At 37.6% G+C, this 18,455-nt stretch overlaps 2 protein-coding genes across 2 annotated transcripts; both read left to right on the forward strand.

Annotated features, from left to right (window-relative positions):
* The first annotated feature begins 1,920 nt into the window (after positions 1–1,920).
* Positions 1,921–5,970, forward strand: LOC110915627 (ycf20-like protein). The gene is made up of 4 exons (XM_022160359.2): positions 1,921–2,051; positions 4,189–4,390; positions 4,463–4,787; positions 5,506–5,970. The coding sequence occupies exons 2-4, from the start codon at positions 4,197–4,199 to the stop codon at positions 5,551–5,553; spliced, it is 567 nt and encodes a 188-aa protein (XP_022016051.1). The 5' UTR covers positions 1,921–2,051; positions 4,189–4,196; the 3' UTR covers positions 5,554–5,970.
* Positions 5,971–12,245: 6,275 nt separating this feature from the next.
* LOC110920420 lies at positions 12,246–13,016 on the forward strand. The gene has a single exon (XM_022164632.1). The coding sequence runs from the start codon at positions 12,246–12,248 to the stop codon at positions 13,014–13,016; it is 771 nt and encodes a 256-aa protein (XP_022020324.1).
* The last annotated feature ends 5,439 nt before the right edge of the window (positions 13,017–18,455 follow it).

Consider the following 18,455-nt stretch of genomic DNA (forward strand, 5'->3'; position numbering starts at 1 on the left):
CCGGTAGGTGGTGTAGTGCATCAGAGTAGTAGTTGGAGTTGCCGGAGTGTTGGCCGGTCGACGATGTAGTGCTTTGGAGGTGGAGTTGATCGCCAGTGGTCAGTGATGTAGGGGTGGATCATGTCGGAGGCCGATCGTTAGGGTGTCGGAGGTGGAGTAGTGGAGGAATAAAGGTGACGGGTGCAATTGGTTTTTATTGGAAAAACTGGGGATAAGGTTTAGTTGTGAATTGACCAAAATACCCCCATGTTTTTAGATAATTAATGGAAAAAACTAATGACGTTGGCTTGAGGCTCAAAGTGTAGCGAAATGGAAAGCATAAGAACTCAGGTGTCCATTATTTCAAATTATAGGCGCAAGTTGATTTTCACAACATATCACAGGGATGCAAATTGCAGTGTATTGTACTTTTTATTTCATATTTTTCGTTGGGACATATTTATATAGCGCTAGCAAACGAAGAGATGAGTGGTGGCAACGCTTCCGATGTCAGTTCCTGCCAAGATATGCTTAAGGTGTTAAAAAATAGAGATATCTATATTGCTAAAACGATGGATAAGGTAAAAGTGTATTCTATTATGAGTTAATAGGGTTGTCTAAAAAGCTCGTGACTTGGAGTTCGCTCGATATGGCTCGTTTTGAAACTGAGCTAAGCCAACTCAACTCAGCTCGTAACGAGCCGGATTGGTTCGGTTTGGCTCGCTTGGTAGCTCGACCCGGCTTAGCTCGGATTATTTTACGTGTAATATATTTTAATTTTATATACATTATAATATAGGGTGGGAGTTGGCTACAAAGTCTATTTTTCCTACAAAGTGTACAAAGTTATAAAACACCACAATTTCAGCTATAAAACACACTCAAAACGCACACATAACAAAGTGAAGATTACTAAAACGCCATATTTGTGGGTTTTGTGTTGTGTTTTGGATGATAAGGTTTTTATTATTGAATGACAAACATTAATGTGTTTTATGTTGATTATCATGATGTGTTTTATATTCAAAGTTCTATGATAATGTGTTTGAAGTTTTTATGGACTCTTAGGGTTTGGATATTGTGTTTTAGTGATATTCACTCAGTTATTTGTGGGTTTCAAGTGTGTTTTATGGCTGAAATTGTGATGTTTTATGACTTTTGTACACTTTGTAGGAAAAATGGACTTTGTAGCCGAACCCCACCCTTATAATATATTATAAAAAAAACTAATTATTATTTACATGTATTTGGGAGTGTAATCTAATATATATGACATATTTGAAGGTTGATTGCAACACAAATGAACTATTATATTTCGTTGATATTTGAAACTTATTTTGTGTTACTGAACTTGATTTTAGCTTGTAATGTAACATGTTGAACTTATTTTGGATATGTTCTTCTGAACTTGATTTTAACTTGTAATGTAATAGGTTAAAACTTATTTTGTGTTGTTGAACTTGATTTCCAAGCTATGCATCAATTTTGTTTTTAAAATTCGAGCCAAATCAATCCGAGCCCGAGCTTCGATTTTCAGCTCGGTTTCAAAGCCGAGCCCGAACTTACTCTGACTCTGCTCGACTCAACTCATTAAAACCCTAAACCTATGAGTCTCGTTCGAAAATTAAAATCGAAAGAGATTTGTTACTATTAGGCCGCCCGGGGCGGTGCGTTAAACTATCACGGCCACCAACAATAACACGTTATATCCCACCCCGCCTCCAAACGTCCACGCGTTATATTTTCAACGAAATCGATTTTCGTTATTTTCTTCACGCGTGATGGAAATTGTTTTGTGAGTGTAATTGTTGGTTGGGGGGAAATTGTTGGGTGTGATAGAATTCTATGACTAGTGACCACTCCCTCCCCTTGTATATGAAAAAAAAAAAAAAAAAAAAAAACAGAGAAAGAAACAAGTGAAAACACATAACGTAGTTAGTTTGTTGTTTTGAGTTTTGACCGTTCGGTTCATCACTTCATCCCTAATTTCTCAACAAACGCCCACACTCCTCCACATGGGAGGATTCTGAAGTTTTCTTTCTCCTCCACAACGCCAATCCAAGATTCCTCAGGTACCCATCTCTTCCATTCCACCATTCTCTTCTAATTTGGTTACTTCAATCGGTCTTCTAACATAAAGTCATGACTTTAATTACATTACTATCAAAACCCATTGACTATATTTACTTCTTTCTTTTGAACCAATTTAGTTTCTTTTGCAATGATGTTTGCAGAAATGAAGCTTTAGGTTCAATTTTGTGACAACCTAGGTTCTATCACCTGTCTAATAATACTCCCTTTAAATGCTATAGATTTGATCTGGAATGAGAGAATGATTATTGTACAAATAACCCTTTTTTTAGGGATTTTAGCATGAAAATTGTGGGATTTGTTTGTCACTAAAGTTTTTTTTTCTGAGTTATGGGTTTGATTGTTTGTTTTAGAGACTTTGCGTGTTTTCGACAATACTAAGGTAAATTTGGTCATGATTAGTAGGGCTGCAAACGAACTAAACGTTCGAACTGTTCGGCGGGAAGTTCGTTTGTGTTCGTTCGGTTATTAAACAAACGAACACAAACAAGAAATTTGTTCGTTTAGTTAAATGAACTAACATGAACAAAGGCCGTGCCTATTCATTTATGTTCGTGAACGTTAAATATTGTGTTTGTTTGTGTTTGATAGCTTATTAGTGTTTTTAGTTTTTATATTTTATTTAAATACTTCAAGATTCCGACAAATAAAATATTTAATAAGTGTCGCTGTATTATATATTTTGTTCATGAACGCTTGTTTGTGTTCGTTTGTTTCCATTTGTGTTCATGAACATTAGTTTGTACTCATTTGTGCTCATCAACGTTTGTTTTCGTTCATTGCCTAAAATTAACAAACAAACACAAACGAACACGAACAAGTTCATTTCCTTAACAAACGAACACATACATAAGATCTCGTTCGGTAAGCGTTCATGAACAGTTCGTGAAAACATATATTCTGTAACAAACGAACACAAATAAGATCTTGTTCATGTTCGTTCGGTTCGTTTGCAGCCCTAATGATTAGAAGCGGATTCGGAGTGTTGTATTCATGTATTGTACAAGTACCAAAATACTTAGTTGAAGATTTTCTTGTTTATTATGTAGGCTTTCTTTTCGTTAGTTCCTTTGATAGTTGATCGGTTAGGCCGGCTCTATTGATGTAAAAATACGGGCACGAACATCCTACATACTTAGATTGATGATCTTATATTAAGTGTTAGTCATCGGGAAATGTGTAAGTGTGTTCCTACACTTCTACTGACCAAAGGGTTAGATGTTCTAACTGTGAATCAGTAAAACCATCTACTGACTAAGTACTTAGATGTAATATGAGATCAGATGTTTCATTGGCTGACTAGATGTTTCAACAATAAAGAGTCGGATGTTGAATGTTCCACAATTGTTTCAAACTTTTATAAACAGAGACGATTACAGACTAATGGCAGGTAGACGGGCAACAAGCTGCGCCACTACCCCCTTCTGAATAGCAAATACCCTGCTAAACACAAAATTCTGCCCCTTAACATGCACAGTGTTACTGCTTACCACCTGCTGAACCGCTTGAGGAACCGCACCGCGTCAGGGGCGAGAGCGCCAAAGGTATCGAAAGCGAACGGGACGAACACGTGCTGATTCTCGATGCAAGCTTTTTCATGCTTAGCTACTTTGCCCGCCTCCGCCTTGGTTATCGCCTGGCCCGCCACAAACCCGTGGTCCCTTAGCCCAACGAGGGGGGTCACACCTGTCAAATCAACGCACACATGTATCCCTTCTTCCCATCCAAAAACAAGAATGTTAGCGGGCCGTAGGCCGGTAGATCTCCCTTCTAATGGATCGGTCAAGAAGTTCACCAGGGCTTCCTTTTTTGCTGAGATCCCTGCCCGCTTAAGGACATCATGAAACACACCTCGAACTAAATCGTGTCGATATTTAAAGCCCGGTAATTCTTTGCAATGGACTGCATGCTCCCCATTTGGAAGTCCGTAGAACAACATATTGACCTTATAAAATGTTAACATTTGAGCACTACAAGAATTGAGAAAATTTTAAAAATTTGTGTATTTTCTTTTATCTTGTAATTACCTTCCCTTCTCTTGGTAATCAATATCTATTCTCTGTTTTTTTTTTTTTTTTTTTTTTTTTTTTAATAAAAAAAGTTGTATCAAAATTGCAGGTTCCTGCATGGTGCCAGCATCTCTAATGCCATCATGTGGCTGTCCTAATAACCTTTCTACCATTGGATGTTCGAGTACAAAGATCTCATCTGTCGGGTTTTCTTCTGACCGATTAAGAACTTCATTCTCTTTTCGAAAGACATTATATGCTCGGTTTTGGATCTTCCACCTGACACAACCTTTTTTCCTCAAGAATCCTAAGTGAGTTGCTTTATCGATGGGTATCTAAAGTTGCCTTTCCCATATTTAATTGTCGGTTTTTGTGTTGTATAGGAGAAGTATGACATGGCGTATAAGAAGCAACACAGATGGCAGCGGCTTTAATCCCTCATCGACAAATAACAACAGCAACGGTACCAGACTCATAAGGGCAATACAAGCATTTCAGACCAAACTAACTACAAGAATTAAAGAGCTAAGGAAAGATCTTCCGATGAAACTACTATTTTTCTTGACGGGTTTTTATTGTTCAACGGCTTTCGCAACGGTTATAGGGCAAACGGGTGATTGGGATATTCTTTCTGCCGCCTTGGCGGTGGCTGTCGTGGAAGGAATAGGGGCCCTTATGTACACGGATGCGTTTCCTTTATTCAACAAGGTAAAGAACTTAATCACCATGTTCAATTATTGGAAAAGTGGCCTTACTATGGGTCTTTTTCTCGATTCTTTCAAGTACTGAAGATGTCTTGTTGCTCAAGAAATCATCAAAAATGCCATTCATTTTCTGCCCTCCAAGTACAGGATGATCTAAAAGACGACATATTGACGTTGATTCTTTGAAGCGAGTATCTTGTGGCTCAAGAAATCTCGTTGACTATTCTTTTACTTAACAATGTTATATTAGGCGCTCAAGTGCAGCAATGACCAAAAGATAAGATGGCATAGCATGGGATCTATTCTGTTTCGTGGGTTAGCTCAACGCGGTTTGAATGGTACACTGTACTTAACGACAACACTTCAACCCAAAATCCGTTTTGGTCTATAAACCACCCGTTCTGGATTTTCAAATTAAGCCGACGGGCATACGCAACATGATGAAATTGTATGGAAATTAACCTTTGGGTTCATGTAATTAGTAGAAGAAATTAAATTTGAAAGGTGTTGTAGCACATTACTGACCAAACTATACAGATGACTTCTTTGCAGATTTTATTTGTATATATTATACTCATTTATCTTAAAACGCCTAACATCCTCAATAAAACAATATATTCATACATGATTCTGTTTTTTTTTTTTTTTTTTTTTTTTTTAATCACTACAAAATTGGTTTGTTGAATTCAACATGAACAATCACAACTTCAATTCATTGGCAGGTAACTTCATTAAAAACCTACAAAGGACAACATACCGACAAGTGTTAACCAACATGCTTGCTGCCTGCTGATCACCTTCAGTTTCTGAAGTCGTTTCATTTGCTTGTTGGATTTTACGTTTCTGCATCATGTCAATCTGTGCGAGACTTGTCCAACGGCGTTCATCTATAGAACTTAAAGCACGAGACTGATCAACCTTTGCAAAATAGAAATCCCGCTCCTTTTTAGCTGCCGACAGTTCCAGTGCTAGTTTTTGCTCCCTAGTTGCATTCTTATATGCTGTATTACAAGCAGTCGAGATGTCTAGTTAATATTACAAAATCACTGCTTAAATTGTGGTAAAACAGATTATTGTACATGGTTCTACTATTTGATGCGAGTAATCATTGTTGAGAATTTGGTAAAGGACTTAATTATGTTCATACCAATCTCTTCTGTGAGATGATCCCATTTGAATTTACTCAATTGGTGAAGAAGATTAACCATCTGGGTCTTTGTTAAGTCACTAACCATATAACAAAACAATATACAAAGCTAGTAGACTAACACAGAACAGCAAACAGTAAACCTTAAAACAAAGAGTTTGGCAAGTGTAAATATACTGAAAAAAGGGTGTGATCAATGGCTAGTTTTGTAATTTTCTCAATGGGTTTTTTGCCCAAACCCGAGCCAGTTTTTCTACGCACCGGTTTGGTTGGTTTGAAAGAACGATTTTGGTTCGGTGTACGTACAAATTTTAATGTTTTTTTAGACACGACAAATACAACTACCTAAAAGTCAACCTTCATCGATTTATATAGTTTTCAAAACATAAAAGAAAAACTAAATACAAAAAACATAATTCGAAAAATTACTGATATTTATAATGCATTTGTTAATTTTATTTATTGTGTTTATTTGGGTCACCATCGTGTCCGCCATCACAATTATCATTGTCGTCGTCTCCACTACCATCGTCCTTACCTTCACCAGCGCCTATACCCTTGACACCGCCTCGTAATCGTCCCCACCACCTACGCTGTTGTAGCCACCTTCACCGTCACCACTAGACACCATAAAAAATAGTGGATGAACCTATTTTGACACTAATTTCTAAAAAAACTCATTTCGCCCCGACTCTATTTTGATCAGAACCTGTCTCAACCCAACCCAAATCAAATTGATAATTCTTTTTTAAAATAACATTTTTTTACCCAAACTCATTTTACTCCGAACCCGTATTAATATGTCACGTATACCCAACCAAACATGTTTACCATCTTTATAAAGACACATATTAATTATCTGAAAAATCGTTTGTGATGCATGGGTAAATGAAATGAGTGACTGTGCAAGATTGAAAATGGATAGTGTACTATATATATGTAGTTCGGAGGCACATGGTGTGCTGGAAAAGTTAGCGACAGCGAGGGACATTAGGGTTGGCGAGGCTACTACTCTTACTTCACCCTCAAGCAGTGTGGGCTTCTTCATGTTCGGGGTGGCAGATTTGATCAGTTACCACAAGAAAGCGAGAGGTTCGGATAAATGGAGGAAGATAGTTTACTTGGTAGTCCAAACCGTCCTCTGGTGTATATGGTAATATGGAGGAGTAGAAATGAGGCCATCTTCAGAGGTTCCCAGCCCAATCTGGAGCGTATCAAGAACGATATAAGAGCATTGGATTTTCTTCGGTATAAAAACCGGTCAAAATCGTTTAGTTTAACGTGGGAGAAATGGTGTAATTTGTTGGTATCATCGTCATCGGAAACCCAGGACCAATCGGAACGGATGGTATTGTGACCACATACACAATCGGTTTTGAACAACCCACAACAATCACAAGTGTTCATGATGAATTGAACGAAAACAGATTTGCAAGATAATAACTAACCGAATTGAAATACTTGAACAAACTAGAACTTGAATAACAACTTGTAAACACACGTTCGGATTACAAACCAACTGACCGGAGAACAAGAATGTTGGCAGCGGCTTTATAGCAGTGAACAGGCACGTTTCAAGAGTCACAACGTTTCAAATTGAAAGGATACGACGTTTGAGAGATAACCGCTCGGGTAGTTATCCTCCAGGACGTGCCGGTTCATGATGCTTGGCCCAACTCCTTGTTCTTAACCGCTAATACCCTACTGGACTTAATCAAATCTGTTCGACCCATTTACATATGGCCTACGGCCCAAATAACAAACATAAACATAATCATTTGTTTGACCCATAATAAAAACTAGACTAAAAACAAATAAACATAACCGGCCGAGAGGCCCATTGGTTGTAACTCGGATGGACTTGGTTAATCATTACGTTCTTCATTCTCCCCCTTAAACAAGAACATCCGAGTCCTTTGATCACGATCACTCCTTGCGGTTGTTGGTGACCTCGATCTTGACCACCACGTCATCGTCGCTTGAATCGTCGAGCCAACCGCAGTTGTTGCTTGAGCTTTCAGCCATGCCAACTTTCTCTCTTGCACGCTCCTTCTTGATGTAGTCGAAATACCATTCGACCAACTCTAGATAATAGATGTAGGCGACCTTCATCTCGTAAGCGTCATCCGCGTCGTAGCCATATTTCACCGATATATCGCCCCACATGTCTTTCTCCATTATCTCTTCGAACCCACCGTTATGCTTCACGATGCGGTGTAGTAGTATGAGACTGAGATCACGTCCATCAATTAACTCAGGTGGCATCGCCTTCTCACAAACAATCCCTAGAAAGTCCGTGATGAACCAAACCAAAATTTCTTCGAACGGTGCGTCGAAGAACCTTGGGTGCTTCTTGATTTCCTCGTGTAGTGTGATAAGATCCCCTGGTTCCACGCAACTTTCCATGATCAAATCTCTTTCAACAACGTCCTCCTCGAGTTGAGAGAGAGTTATTGCCCGTTCCCGAAGCATTTGCCTTGATTGGCGCGGATTATCCTTCTCGCCTTCAATGTAGATTAGCAACGCCTTTTTCGCTTTCTTGGAGTATACAACCTTTTCTTTCCTAGCGATTGAGCGTTCACCGTACACTTTCCTTTTATTTTTCGACTTCTCGAATTCCCGTTCATAATAATCCCCCAGACACTCTTGGAATTCCTCTTTCTCTTTTTTGTAGCCATTATCAACCCCAAGATTATCGTAGAAAGCATTAAGATAATCTTGTTCCAACTCGGTTTCCGACTTGTCTTCGTATATGTCGAACCCCTTTGATCGACAACCAAACATTTTCTTCAAAACACACTTCTCACCCATAGTGACCGTCTCAATCCCTTGAAACAAGAGTTGTTCTAGACTTAGAACATTCTTGTCAAGTTTTGGTGCATAACTTACGCACGGGATTGTCTTATCCTTGCCGTCCACCGGCACTCTCACTTCTCCTATTCCATGTACGAACGAAAAATCCTTCCTATTTTCGTTCGTTACAACCCCAAAGTGTCTCTTGAAACACTTAAACAAATTACGGTTTCCCGTCATATGCGTTTTAAACGTGGGATCCACAACCCAGATTGAATCCCATTTACCCCCGCAAGTATCCTTCACAATATAATCACACTCTATTGGCAATGGTGATAATATAATATACTTACTAGGGCAAATTGACGCGATGTGGCCGAACTTCTTGCACTTGAAACACCGAACCCCCGGTTTTCTCGGCCTACCCACTGGTGCATTAGGTTTCTTCCCGGACTTCTTCACGAGACCCTTTTGAAACACTTTCTTTGGAAACCTTTTCATTGGTGATACCCCGGTCCGCATGGTTGGCTTCTCCTGCGCGTACTCATTCGCTTCCGCCGCCCGGCCACACTCTCCACTACGAACAAAAACATCATCACCATAATCGGTAACCACCGATTTCCCTTTGTTTCCACGAACCCGATTTTCTTCTTGATCACAATCCCTTCCGCTTCCTGTTAAACCTTTGGCTCTGATACCAATGTTGGTATCATCGTCATCGGAAACCCAGGACCAATCGGAACGGATGGTATTGTGACCACATACACAATCGGTTTTGAACAACCCACAACAATCACAAGTGTTCATGATGAATTGAACGAAAACAGATTTGCAAGATAATAACTAACCGAATTGAAATACTTGAACAAACTAGAACTTGAATAACAACTTGTAAACACACGTTCGGATTACAAACCAACTGACCGGAGAACAAGAATGTTGGCAGCGGCTTTATAGCAGTGAACAGGCACGTTTCAAGAGTCACAACGTTTCAAATTGAAAGGATACGACGTTTGAGAGATAACCGCTCGGGTAGTTATCCTCCAGGACGTGCCGGTTCATGATGCTTGGCCCAACTCCTTGTTCTTAACCGCTAATACCCTACTGGACTTAATCAAATCTGTTCGACCCATTTACATATGGCCTGCGGCCCAAATAACAAACATAAACATAATCATTTGTTTGACCCATAATAAAAACTAGACTAAAAACAAATAAACATAACCGGCCGAGAGGCCCATTGGTTGTAACTCGGATGGACTTGGTTAATCATTACGTTCTTCATAATTTTGATTTGATATGTATGGGTGTATGATGTACTCGGTGCATGTCGTTCGATTTAACACAATGTTAATCCGGCAGCTAATTTGAATAAAATTAAATTTGTTGGACGTTAAAAAAAAACTTCACTCTCAGCCCATAATCATTCCCCCACCTACCTACTTAGGCTACAAGCATCTATTTTTTGTTTTTTTTATTTAGAATATAAATAAATGATAAGGGTAAGAATGTGAGGTAGAAAGGTGACATGGATAAGTTTTAAAGGGCACTCTCAGTAAACATAGTGATGCTCACCATTAGAAAATAATTACATATGGACCACGTTTAGTAGAGGAAGGGGTATGTTCAGGTCACATCCAAATTTTTGCGGTAAATAAACGGGTATCTACTGATTACATAACGCTATAGTAGGTCATTCGGATAATGTGATAACATCAAAGTTGCATTCAATGATACAACGCACGTCATATTAAGTAACGTGTAATGTATAAAAAAACACAATCTCTTTTAATATAGAATGAGTTTTTTATTTGTATATATTAAAAAATGTTTAATTTTTATTTTTTAAACTTTTTATTGTAATTTTTTAATATTATTTAATTATTTTTACGATTATTATTTTTATAAAACTCATTTTAAATAAGTATTTTCTTTTCTAAAAGTTTTTATATAAACATCTTTTATAGTTGTTTGTTTTTCAAAGTTCTTTTTAAATCGTTCATCTCTTGTTAATATACCGTTTATTTAAACCGTTCATTTGTTTAAAACTGTTCCTTTGTTTAAAACTCTTTATTTTTTAAACTTTTTGTTTATTAAAATCGTTCGTGTTTTTTTGTTGATCATTTTTACTTGTGTTTAAACCTTTCATTTTTTATGATAATCTTTCTTAAAATAAAAAAATTTTTATAAACGTTTTTTATAAACATCTTTTTTAGAATGTTCGTTTTTTAAACAGTTCGTTTTTAAACAATTTAAAAAATACGTTTATAAAAACGAAAGGTTTAGAAACAAGTAAAACATGATGGATTTAAAAATGAAAAATTTTAAAAAACAAAAGATTTAAAAAATAAAGAGTTTTAAACTAACGGGTGGTGTTAAACAAATGAACGATTTAAATAAATGATATATTAACAAAAGATGAATAGTTTAAAAAGAAGTTTGAAAAACGAACGATCATAAAAGACGTTAATAAAAAAAAGCTTTAAGGAAAGACAAATTTACGAGTTTTATTAAATAATAATCGTAAAAATAACTAAATAATAAAAAATAACAACAATAAAAAAATTTAAAAAATAAAACATTTTTTTAATATATACAAATAAAAAAAACTCATCATATAGAGAATGAGATTGTGGTTTGGTTTTTGTTAATTTAAGTAATTACATAAACAATCTATTAAATATTAAAAGAGACAGTATAACTTACATAAGGGTGAGCGGGGCACTCCCCTCTTAGGGGAGTCCCCTCTCTTACACACACCCAATCAGGTTATGCCACGTCAACTCCACTCTTAAACTCCCCTCACACCCTCAATTTGATGGCATCACTCCACTCACACAATTATTTTTTTATAAAAAAAGAAGAAAAAAATATGATTGGTGGAAAAAGAGTGGACCCACATTAACAACCAATCACCCCCCCTCTCTCTCTCTCCTCTCTCTCTCTCCTCTCTCACGCGGTGAACCCTCCCCGATCTTGGTCACCAAATTCACTCACCGCGGGGATGACGGCGGTGTTCCTGCTCGGGGACTTGGGTCACCGCCCCACTCCCCGCATGGTGCCCGTTCACCCTAAATAGCCCCCAAGACATAAAACTATAAAAGTACTAAAATATCATTATAATTACCAAAATAAGGTAACATAGTTACTGCTAGGGGGCAAAACCGTTAAAAAATGCAACCTGAAGGTTTGATATGTTAAAATATTTCTTTTTGGGGCGAAATGGTTAAACTGGCTAAACCTTAGGGGCCAAAACAGTAATTTACTCTTTTAAAAATAAATAAGCACTATAAATTTATATTAATTCAACAGAAGGAGAAGTTTCTCCCAGATGTGCCTCTTCGGAACAATGTGACTTGGAGTTGGAGAAAGATGTTGCAACTTCGACCGACCATTCGAAGACACATATGGATAAAGCTGGGCAATGGTACTAATACACTGGTATGGTTTGATACATGGAATAACGTATGTCCGCTAAATGTATTTATCGCTCCTCGAATAATAGCAAATGCTGGTCTCAATATGTCTTCTACGGTTGCAGATATGGTTCACAATGGAGAGTGGGCTTGGCCGAACACATGGGTAAACCGGTTCCCAGCCTTAGAGAATCTGCCTAATGTGGTGTTAAATTCGGAAGCTCAGGATAGGATTGTCTGGAGATCTAGGGAAGGAGCTGACATGGAGTATAGTACTTACGTTGTTTGGGATGATATCCGTCAGATGCAGGATCAAGCTCCTTGGGCTCGTATCGTTTGGTTCCCTCAGGCTATTCCACGTCATGCATTTCTAATGTGGTTTCTTGTTTGCAAAAAACTCAAAACTCAGGATATGATGAGTAGATGGGGATTGAACTATAATCTCATGTGTTGTTCTTTATGCATGTCGGGGCCCGACTCTCATGAACACATCTTCTTTAAGTGCTCTTTTGCATCGCAGATTTGGAATGGGGTTCGTGATAAAGCTGACATGGGATCTATTGAAGAGAACTGGGAGGATATATTTGATTATCTATTGCAGCATGCGGAATCCAACCGAGCTAATCATATCATTGGCAAGTTAGTGGTTGGGGCTACGGCTTACTTCGTATGGCAGGAACGAAATAACCGATTGTTCTCGACGAAGAAAAGGAATGCAGCTAATCTGATTGAGGTGATTTTAACAACAATTCGTATGAAGCTTCACACAATGAAGTTTAAGAGGACGAGTCGTGTTAATCAAGTGTTGCTCGAGTGGAAGCTGCCGAGAGCTTTGCTTATGGTCAAGATGAATGCGGCTAACAAATTGCAAGTTTAGGCGATGTAGTTGGCTACTTGTTTTGTCGTTCAGACTCTGTTTTTATTGTTAGCGTTTTTCCTTGTGTATGCGCGTGATTACTCTAGTAGTGGCATGTCACACTAGAGAATTGAGGGATACATAGTTCCTCGCTTGTTATATTTGGTTGATGAATAAAATATACCGGGGTAACCCTTTACCCAAAAAAAAAAAGGCAACAAACCTTTTGGTATCATTAGTGGAGAAGTGTCGCTCTTCCCCCTCCCCTTCTTTTTCCCCCATGCGTGGTGTTAGGGATGCGAATTTTACCCGAACCCGAATAACTTGAACTTAAAAAATGTCGATACCCAAATCCGAATATAGTGTATGGATCGGTAATCAGGTAGTTTTTGGGAGAATCGGGTTAACTCGTATTGTTAGTTATTTCCCGTATTGCAGTCTTTTGTTTTCTATCATTGTGGAAAGTTTGGAGCAAATTTTGGTGATGAAATCATTATTATCAAGAATGAGCGTGAGGTGTGAGATTTTCATGAGGTGGAATCACCAATTTGACTACAATAAAGATTAGGTCGTGTGGGAGTGAAAACAATGAACAACTACGTGAATCGTTAACCCGATTACTGAGTAAACCCGACCTGAATTAACCCAAACCTGACCAACATGAGCTTTAACTAGTTTGGTTATCAAGTAAGTTTTTTTTCATTCAAAACCCGAAGAACTCGAAACATGATAAAAAAAACCCGTAGAATACCTCTACGTGGGGTGGTCTTCCTGCATGGGGAAATGGTCGCTTCAACCTCTCATTTCTATTCCTTAAACTACACTACCTACTTTAAGAGCATCTCAAATAAGGAAACTCAAAAACACCAAAAACGTGCCTAGTTAAATGCAACGTTAGATTACACCCATACTTCAAAAACTCACCCAAAAACACCAAAATATTTCCAAAGTTTTTGTTATATAAAATGGGTGTGCATATTCACACACCTTGATGCCTATCCGCACACCAAGTGGGACCCATATATGCACCACGTACAGGTATGTACGTAGCGTATAACCACTTTTTTCAATTTTCAAGAGAATCTCTGAATGTGTCCTACCATGTTCCTATACGTCGCGTATAAACCTATACGCGGCGTATAGAAAAAATAACCATTTTACTCCTGTTTATGGCCTATACGCAGCCCACACCAGGGGTAAAATGGTCTTTTTTATCCCTCGTATAGGCCTATACATGCCGTATATAAAGGAGTTTTTTACGTTTCTATACAATATTTATCGTTTTAACAACGTTCTATAATAATACTTTTCTAAAAAAAACATTGTTAAGCATCGTATAGTATACTATAGTATAGTATAGTATAGTATAGTACAGTACAGTATAGTATAGTACAGTACAGTATAGTATAGTATAGGTCTCATATAAAGCTCGTATGGGCGTATAGGCCTATACAAGACCTAAGGGAACCTATACGTAACCAATGTTTTAAAAACCGGTTTTTAAGTTATACCAGGTTGGGCTCTAAAATGGTTCAATCGGATGAACCGGGTTGTATTGGGCGGTTGAACCGGGTTACTTATTAACCCTATAAATTCCATAAAATACAAATTCATCTCAAAAAACAATCAAATCTCAACTTGGATTTATGTAACTGATCATAGTTTTATCTAAAAACAACTATTTTTATTGTAAACTATTAAGCATTTTAAGAATATTTTTATTAGTTATAAACAATATTGCATTGTACGAGATGAGTTAGAGTTTCAACAACGATGAAATATTGGAATAGAAGACAATAGGTTAATTACCGGAAGAGTTAATTACTATTTTCGTCCATGTGGTTTGTCAAAAATCACTATTTCAGTCCATTAGTTTAAAAATTGCGATTTCAGTCCCTGTGATTTCATTTTCGTAACCATTTCAGTCCACCCCGTAACCATTTCAGTCCCTGTACTTAACAGAATAGTGGATTGAAATGGTTACGAAAGTGAAACCACAAGGACTGAAATGGTTACGGAAGTGAAACCACAGGGACTGAAATCGCAATTTTTAAGCTAATTGACTGAAATAGTGATTTTTGACAAACCACAGCGACGAAAATAGTAATTAACTCTTACCGGAAATATGAAAGATAAATATTACCTTAATATCGTATTTTATTAAAATTAAGAAATCAAATCTTAAGATAATGCAAACTGGTTCAACGGTTTGAATCGGTAGAACCGGATTTACCGCCGGTACATAAGACATACCGTATTCGGGTTTTACCGGACTTATGTTCGATATCCGGTTTAAACGGTATAACCAGCCGGTTCATACCGGTATTTAAAACATTGTACGTAACTTATACTACACTATATTACACGAAACGATATTATAGGATACGATACAATATCCGTATAGGCCTATAGGTGTAGTATAGGTCCCATATATGACTATAGGTGTAGTTTAGGTCTCGTATAGGCCTGTACAAGACCTATATGAGACCTATACGAGACTTATACTACAATATACGGTATGATATGAGATGATACTATACTATAGGATACGATATGTAACAACCCGACTTTTCGGATTGTTACCTATCGCTGTCATTTATTTTGTAAACGCTTGTACTCTTGGGATTCGATTAACGCCACGGGTTAAACTACATTTTTAACGCATTACTAAACACTTATTACAACGCTTATTTAATCACGATTATCACATTTTAACGCTACTTATAACGCATTTTATCGCATTTTACATCGCTTATTTAGACTAAACGCTAACTCAACGCAAACTCAACGCAGACTCAAAACGCGGATTTAATTATATTATGTGTGTTAATTGTGTGATTACTTGCTTAGATTATTATGTGGTTATCAACGCAATGCTTATACGCTCAAACGCTCACTCGCAACTCGATTTAACGCAACGCAACGCTTAGAAAATGAACCAAAGTTGGAAAACTAACAAACACAAACCAGGCCGTCCGAATGGACATCCTCTCGGATGACCATCCGCCCGGATAACCATCCGCCCGGATGACCATCCGACCGGATGGCCATTCGACTGGGCGGAGCCATCCAAACACAACCCTCGCGCACCACCTTAAAGCCCACTCTCACCCTATAAATACCGTCGTACACCTCCATTCTCTGACTTTGACACTCTCATCCTGTAACGCCCTGCTCTTTTGTACTTTCCATTTATAGAAAGTTTTGTTCGTATTTCTATTTTTGGAAACTTTGTGTTCTTGTAATCGTTCCTTTCTTTGTAATCATTGTCAAACCGAGACTTGGATCATTAATGAAGCTTATATTTTGTTACATCTATGTTATACGCATTCTATGTATGCTCGTATGTTCGATTTGGTGAATCAATCTATGTTTAATCGTGATTCTTGGAAACTATGTGCGAAACTTGTAATTAATCTAAACTTATGCATGGATCGTGTTTTGAACGAGAACGACACTTGAATTGATACTTATACGCTTGATTATACTTGGTTTATACTCCTCATACTTAATCGTATCTTAAACTATGCCTTTATGGCAAATATGGCCCTTAAATACCTTAAAAATATCAATTACACAACTATAGGGGCTAAATTGTAATAAATTAAACTTTAACCCGGAACCACAAAGGGCTCGCGGCCCGCGTTAACTTGCCTGGATATCCCAAGCGGGCCGCGTGGACCCCCAGGTCTGCAGAAAGGTGGACAGTCGCGACCAGCTTCGTGTTTGAGCGGGATTTCCTTGTTTAAACCGAGTTTTGGCTCTTGTTAACCCCTCTAATCAACCCTAATCACCTCCCTATAAGTACCCAAGGTCCTCCAAGCACTTGGACACTTTCAACACACTCAAATCTCTCAAAAACACTCTCAAGTTCCAGCAAGAATCTGCATTTTCGGACAGATTCACACTCTTGCACTAAACTTGGTATAACTTGCTCATTTCTTAACGAAATTACTTGATTCTTCTTCCTACTTGCTTGGTTAATCATGGAGTTTGATTCCTTGACTTCTCCTTGGAGAAATCAGACCTGGAATTGCTCCGAAATTGACCAAAAACTTTCTGTTTTGTTACATACTTGTTTAAACTTCATCCAACTTGTGTAACACATCTCACACCAATGTCCTAATGCTTACAACCCCTCTTATGGTTGGTTAAGCTTAAAAACATGGTTGAGACACTTAAATCAGAGGATTAAACCTCATAAACTTTCTGTTTTGTTAGGGTATTTAACCCACAAGTCATGTCAAGCTTAGACTTTGATGAATGAGTGATTGTAGAACAACTTGGGTTGTTCCAACATAAAATCCTCACATGATTTGATGATTTCTTTTAGTTTAGATTATTTACATACTTGTATTAACCCTAGTTCGTGACCCTCCTTGGTTGTCTTTACATCAAGAGAAGTGGTGAACATTCAAGGGGTCCCTAAATGGAAGCATGTTCTTCCTACCCCATACATGACATTCATGAATGACTCGAGGTGCCTAAACGAAGATCTTAATCTTCTACCTCCTACTTGAAATATTGAACTTAATAATATGTAATACTTAAATATATACATACACACATTCGAACCTTTAATATTAAACTTGTGTTTATATGTTAAAGTAGTAGAATGACATCTAAGACTTAACACTCCAAATATGATTCTAATGGGTTTAGTACCCATGAAATACAATATAACCCTAGTGGTTACGTAGTGTCATATAAGAGTATAAGTTAAAGATGATTATTTTGATATCATACTTTATGTTATGTTAAACTCCAAATTTATAATCTTCCGTTATACGCCAAACTCACACACCTACGTTTCCTTGTGTAGAAGGACTTGGTGCTCCAACTTAATCCATCCACCAAACTCGCTCGCGGGATTTCAAGTGGGAAAGCTTGCAACCACCGTGAGTATACTCGAACCCATTTTTTTTACTTTTAAACACTTTGGGTGCAACATGTATAATATATTAAACGCACGTGACACTTGAAACTTATTTGAAACATGCTCTATCCATTTAAACATGAAACATGAAACTTGTGATACTTGAGACTATTCTGTGCTATGTGAACGTTTAATCCCTGTGTGTAGTTCCGCCTTAACAATAGTAGCGCTATAGGGGTAATGCACCTCCCCATTTGTAGTCGAGGGGTATTGTTAGGAGGAGACATATTAACCTCCCGTGAAACTTTGGGTTAGGTACTTTAACGCATTGGAAACTTGGGCTATCACTTGGACTGCGTAAACTAGCATGGCTGAAACTATTTTATTATGTTCATGTTGGATATGAGTTTTTATTCTATTATGCTATGTAAACAAACTTGTATACTCGCTCTTTGCTTTTGCATTGAAACTCTATTTTAATACATGTTGCAGGTTGATTATTGAAGTATGGATGATTGATGAAACAAGTTTAGGGTGGCTAGATACACACCTAAATTTATCTATCTTTTGTTGTTATGTTATTT

Source organism: Helianthus annuus, chromosome 6 (genome assembly GCF_002127325.2).
Source record: "Helianthus annuus cultivar XRQ/B chromosome 6, HanXRQr2.0-SUNRISE, whole genome shotgun sequence".
NCBI lineage: Eukaryota > Viridiplantae > Streptophyta > Magnoliopsida > Asterales > Asteraceae > Helianthus > Helianthus annuus.

Excerpts from the sequence above, each read along its gene's own strand:
- LOC110920420 (XM_022164632.1), top strand. The coding sequence starts at position 12,246 with ATGTCTTCTACGGTTGCAGATATGGTTCACAATGGAGAGTGGGCTTGG.
- LOC110915627 (XM_022160359.2), top strand. The coding sequence starts at position 4,197 with ATGGTGCCAGCATCTCTAATGCCATCATGTGGCTGTCCTAATAACCTT. Across the intron at positions 4,391-4,462 it reads TTTTTCCTCAAGAATCCTAA|GAGAAGTATGACATGGCGTA; the intron begins GTGAGTTGCTTT and ends TGTGTTGTATAG. Across the intron at positions 4,788-5,505 it reads CGTTTCCTTTATTCAACAAG|GTAACTTCATTAAAAACCTA; the intron begins GTAAAGAACTTA and ends ATTCATTGGCAG.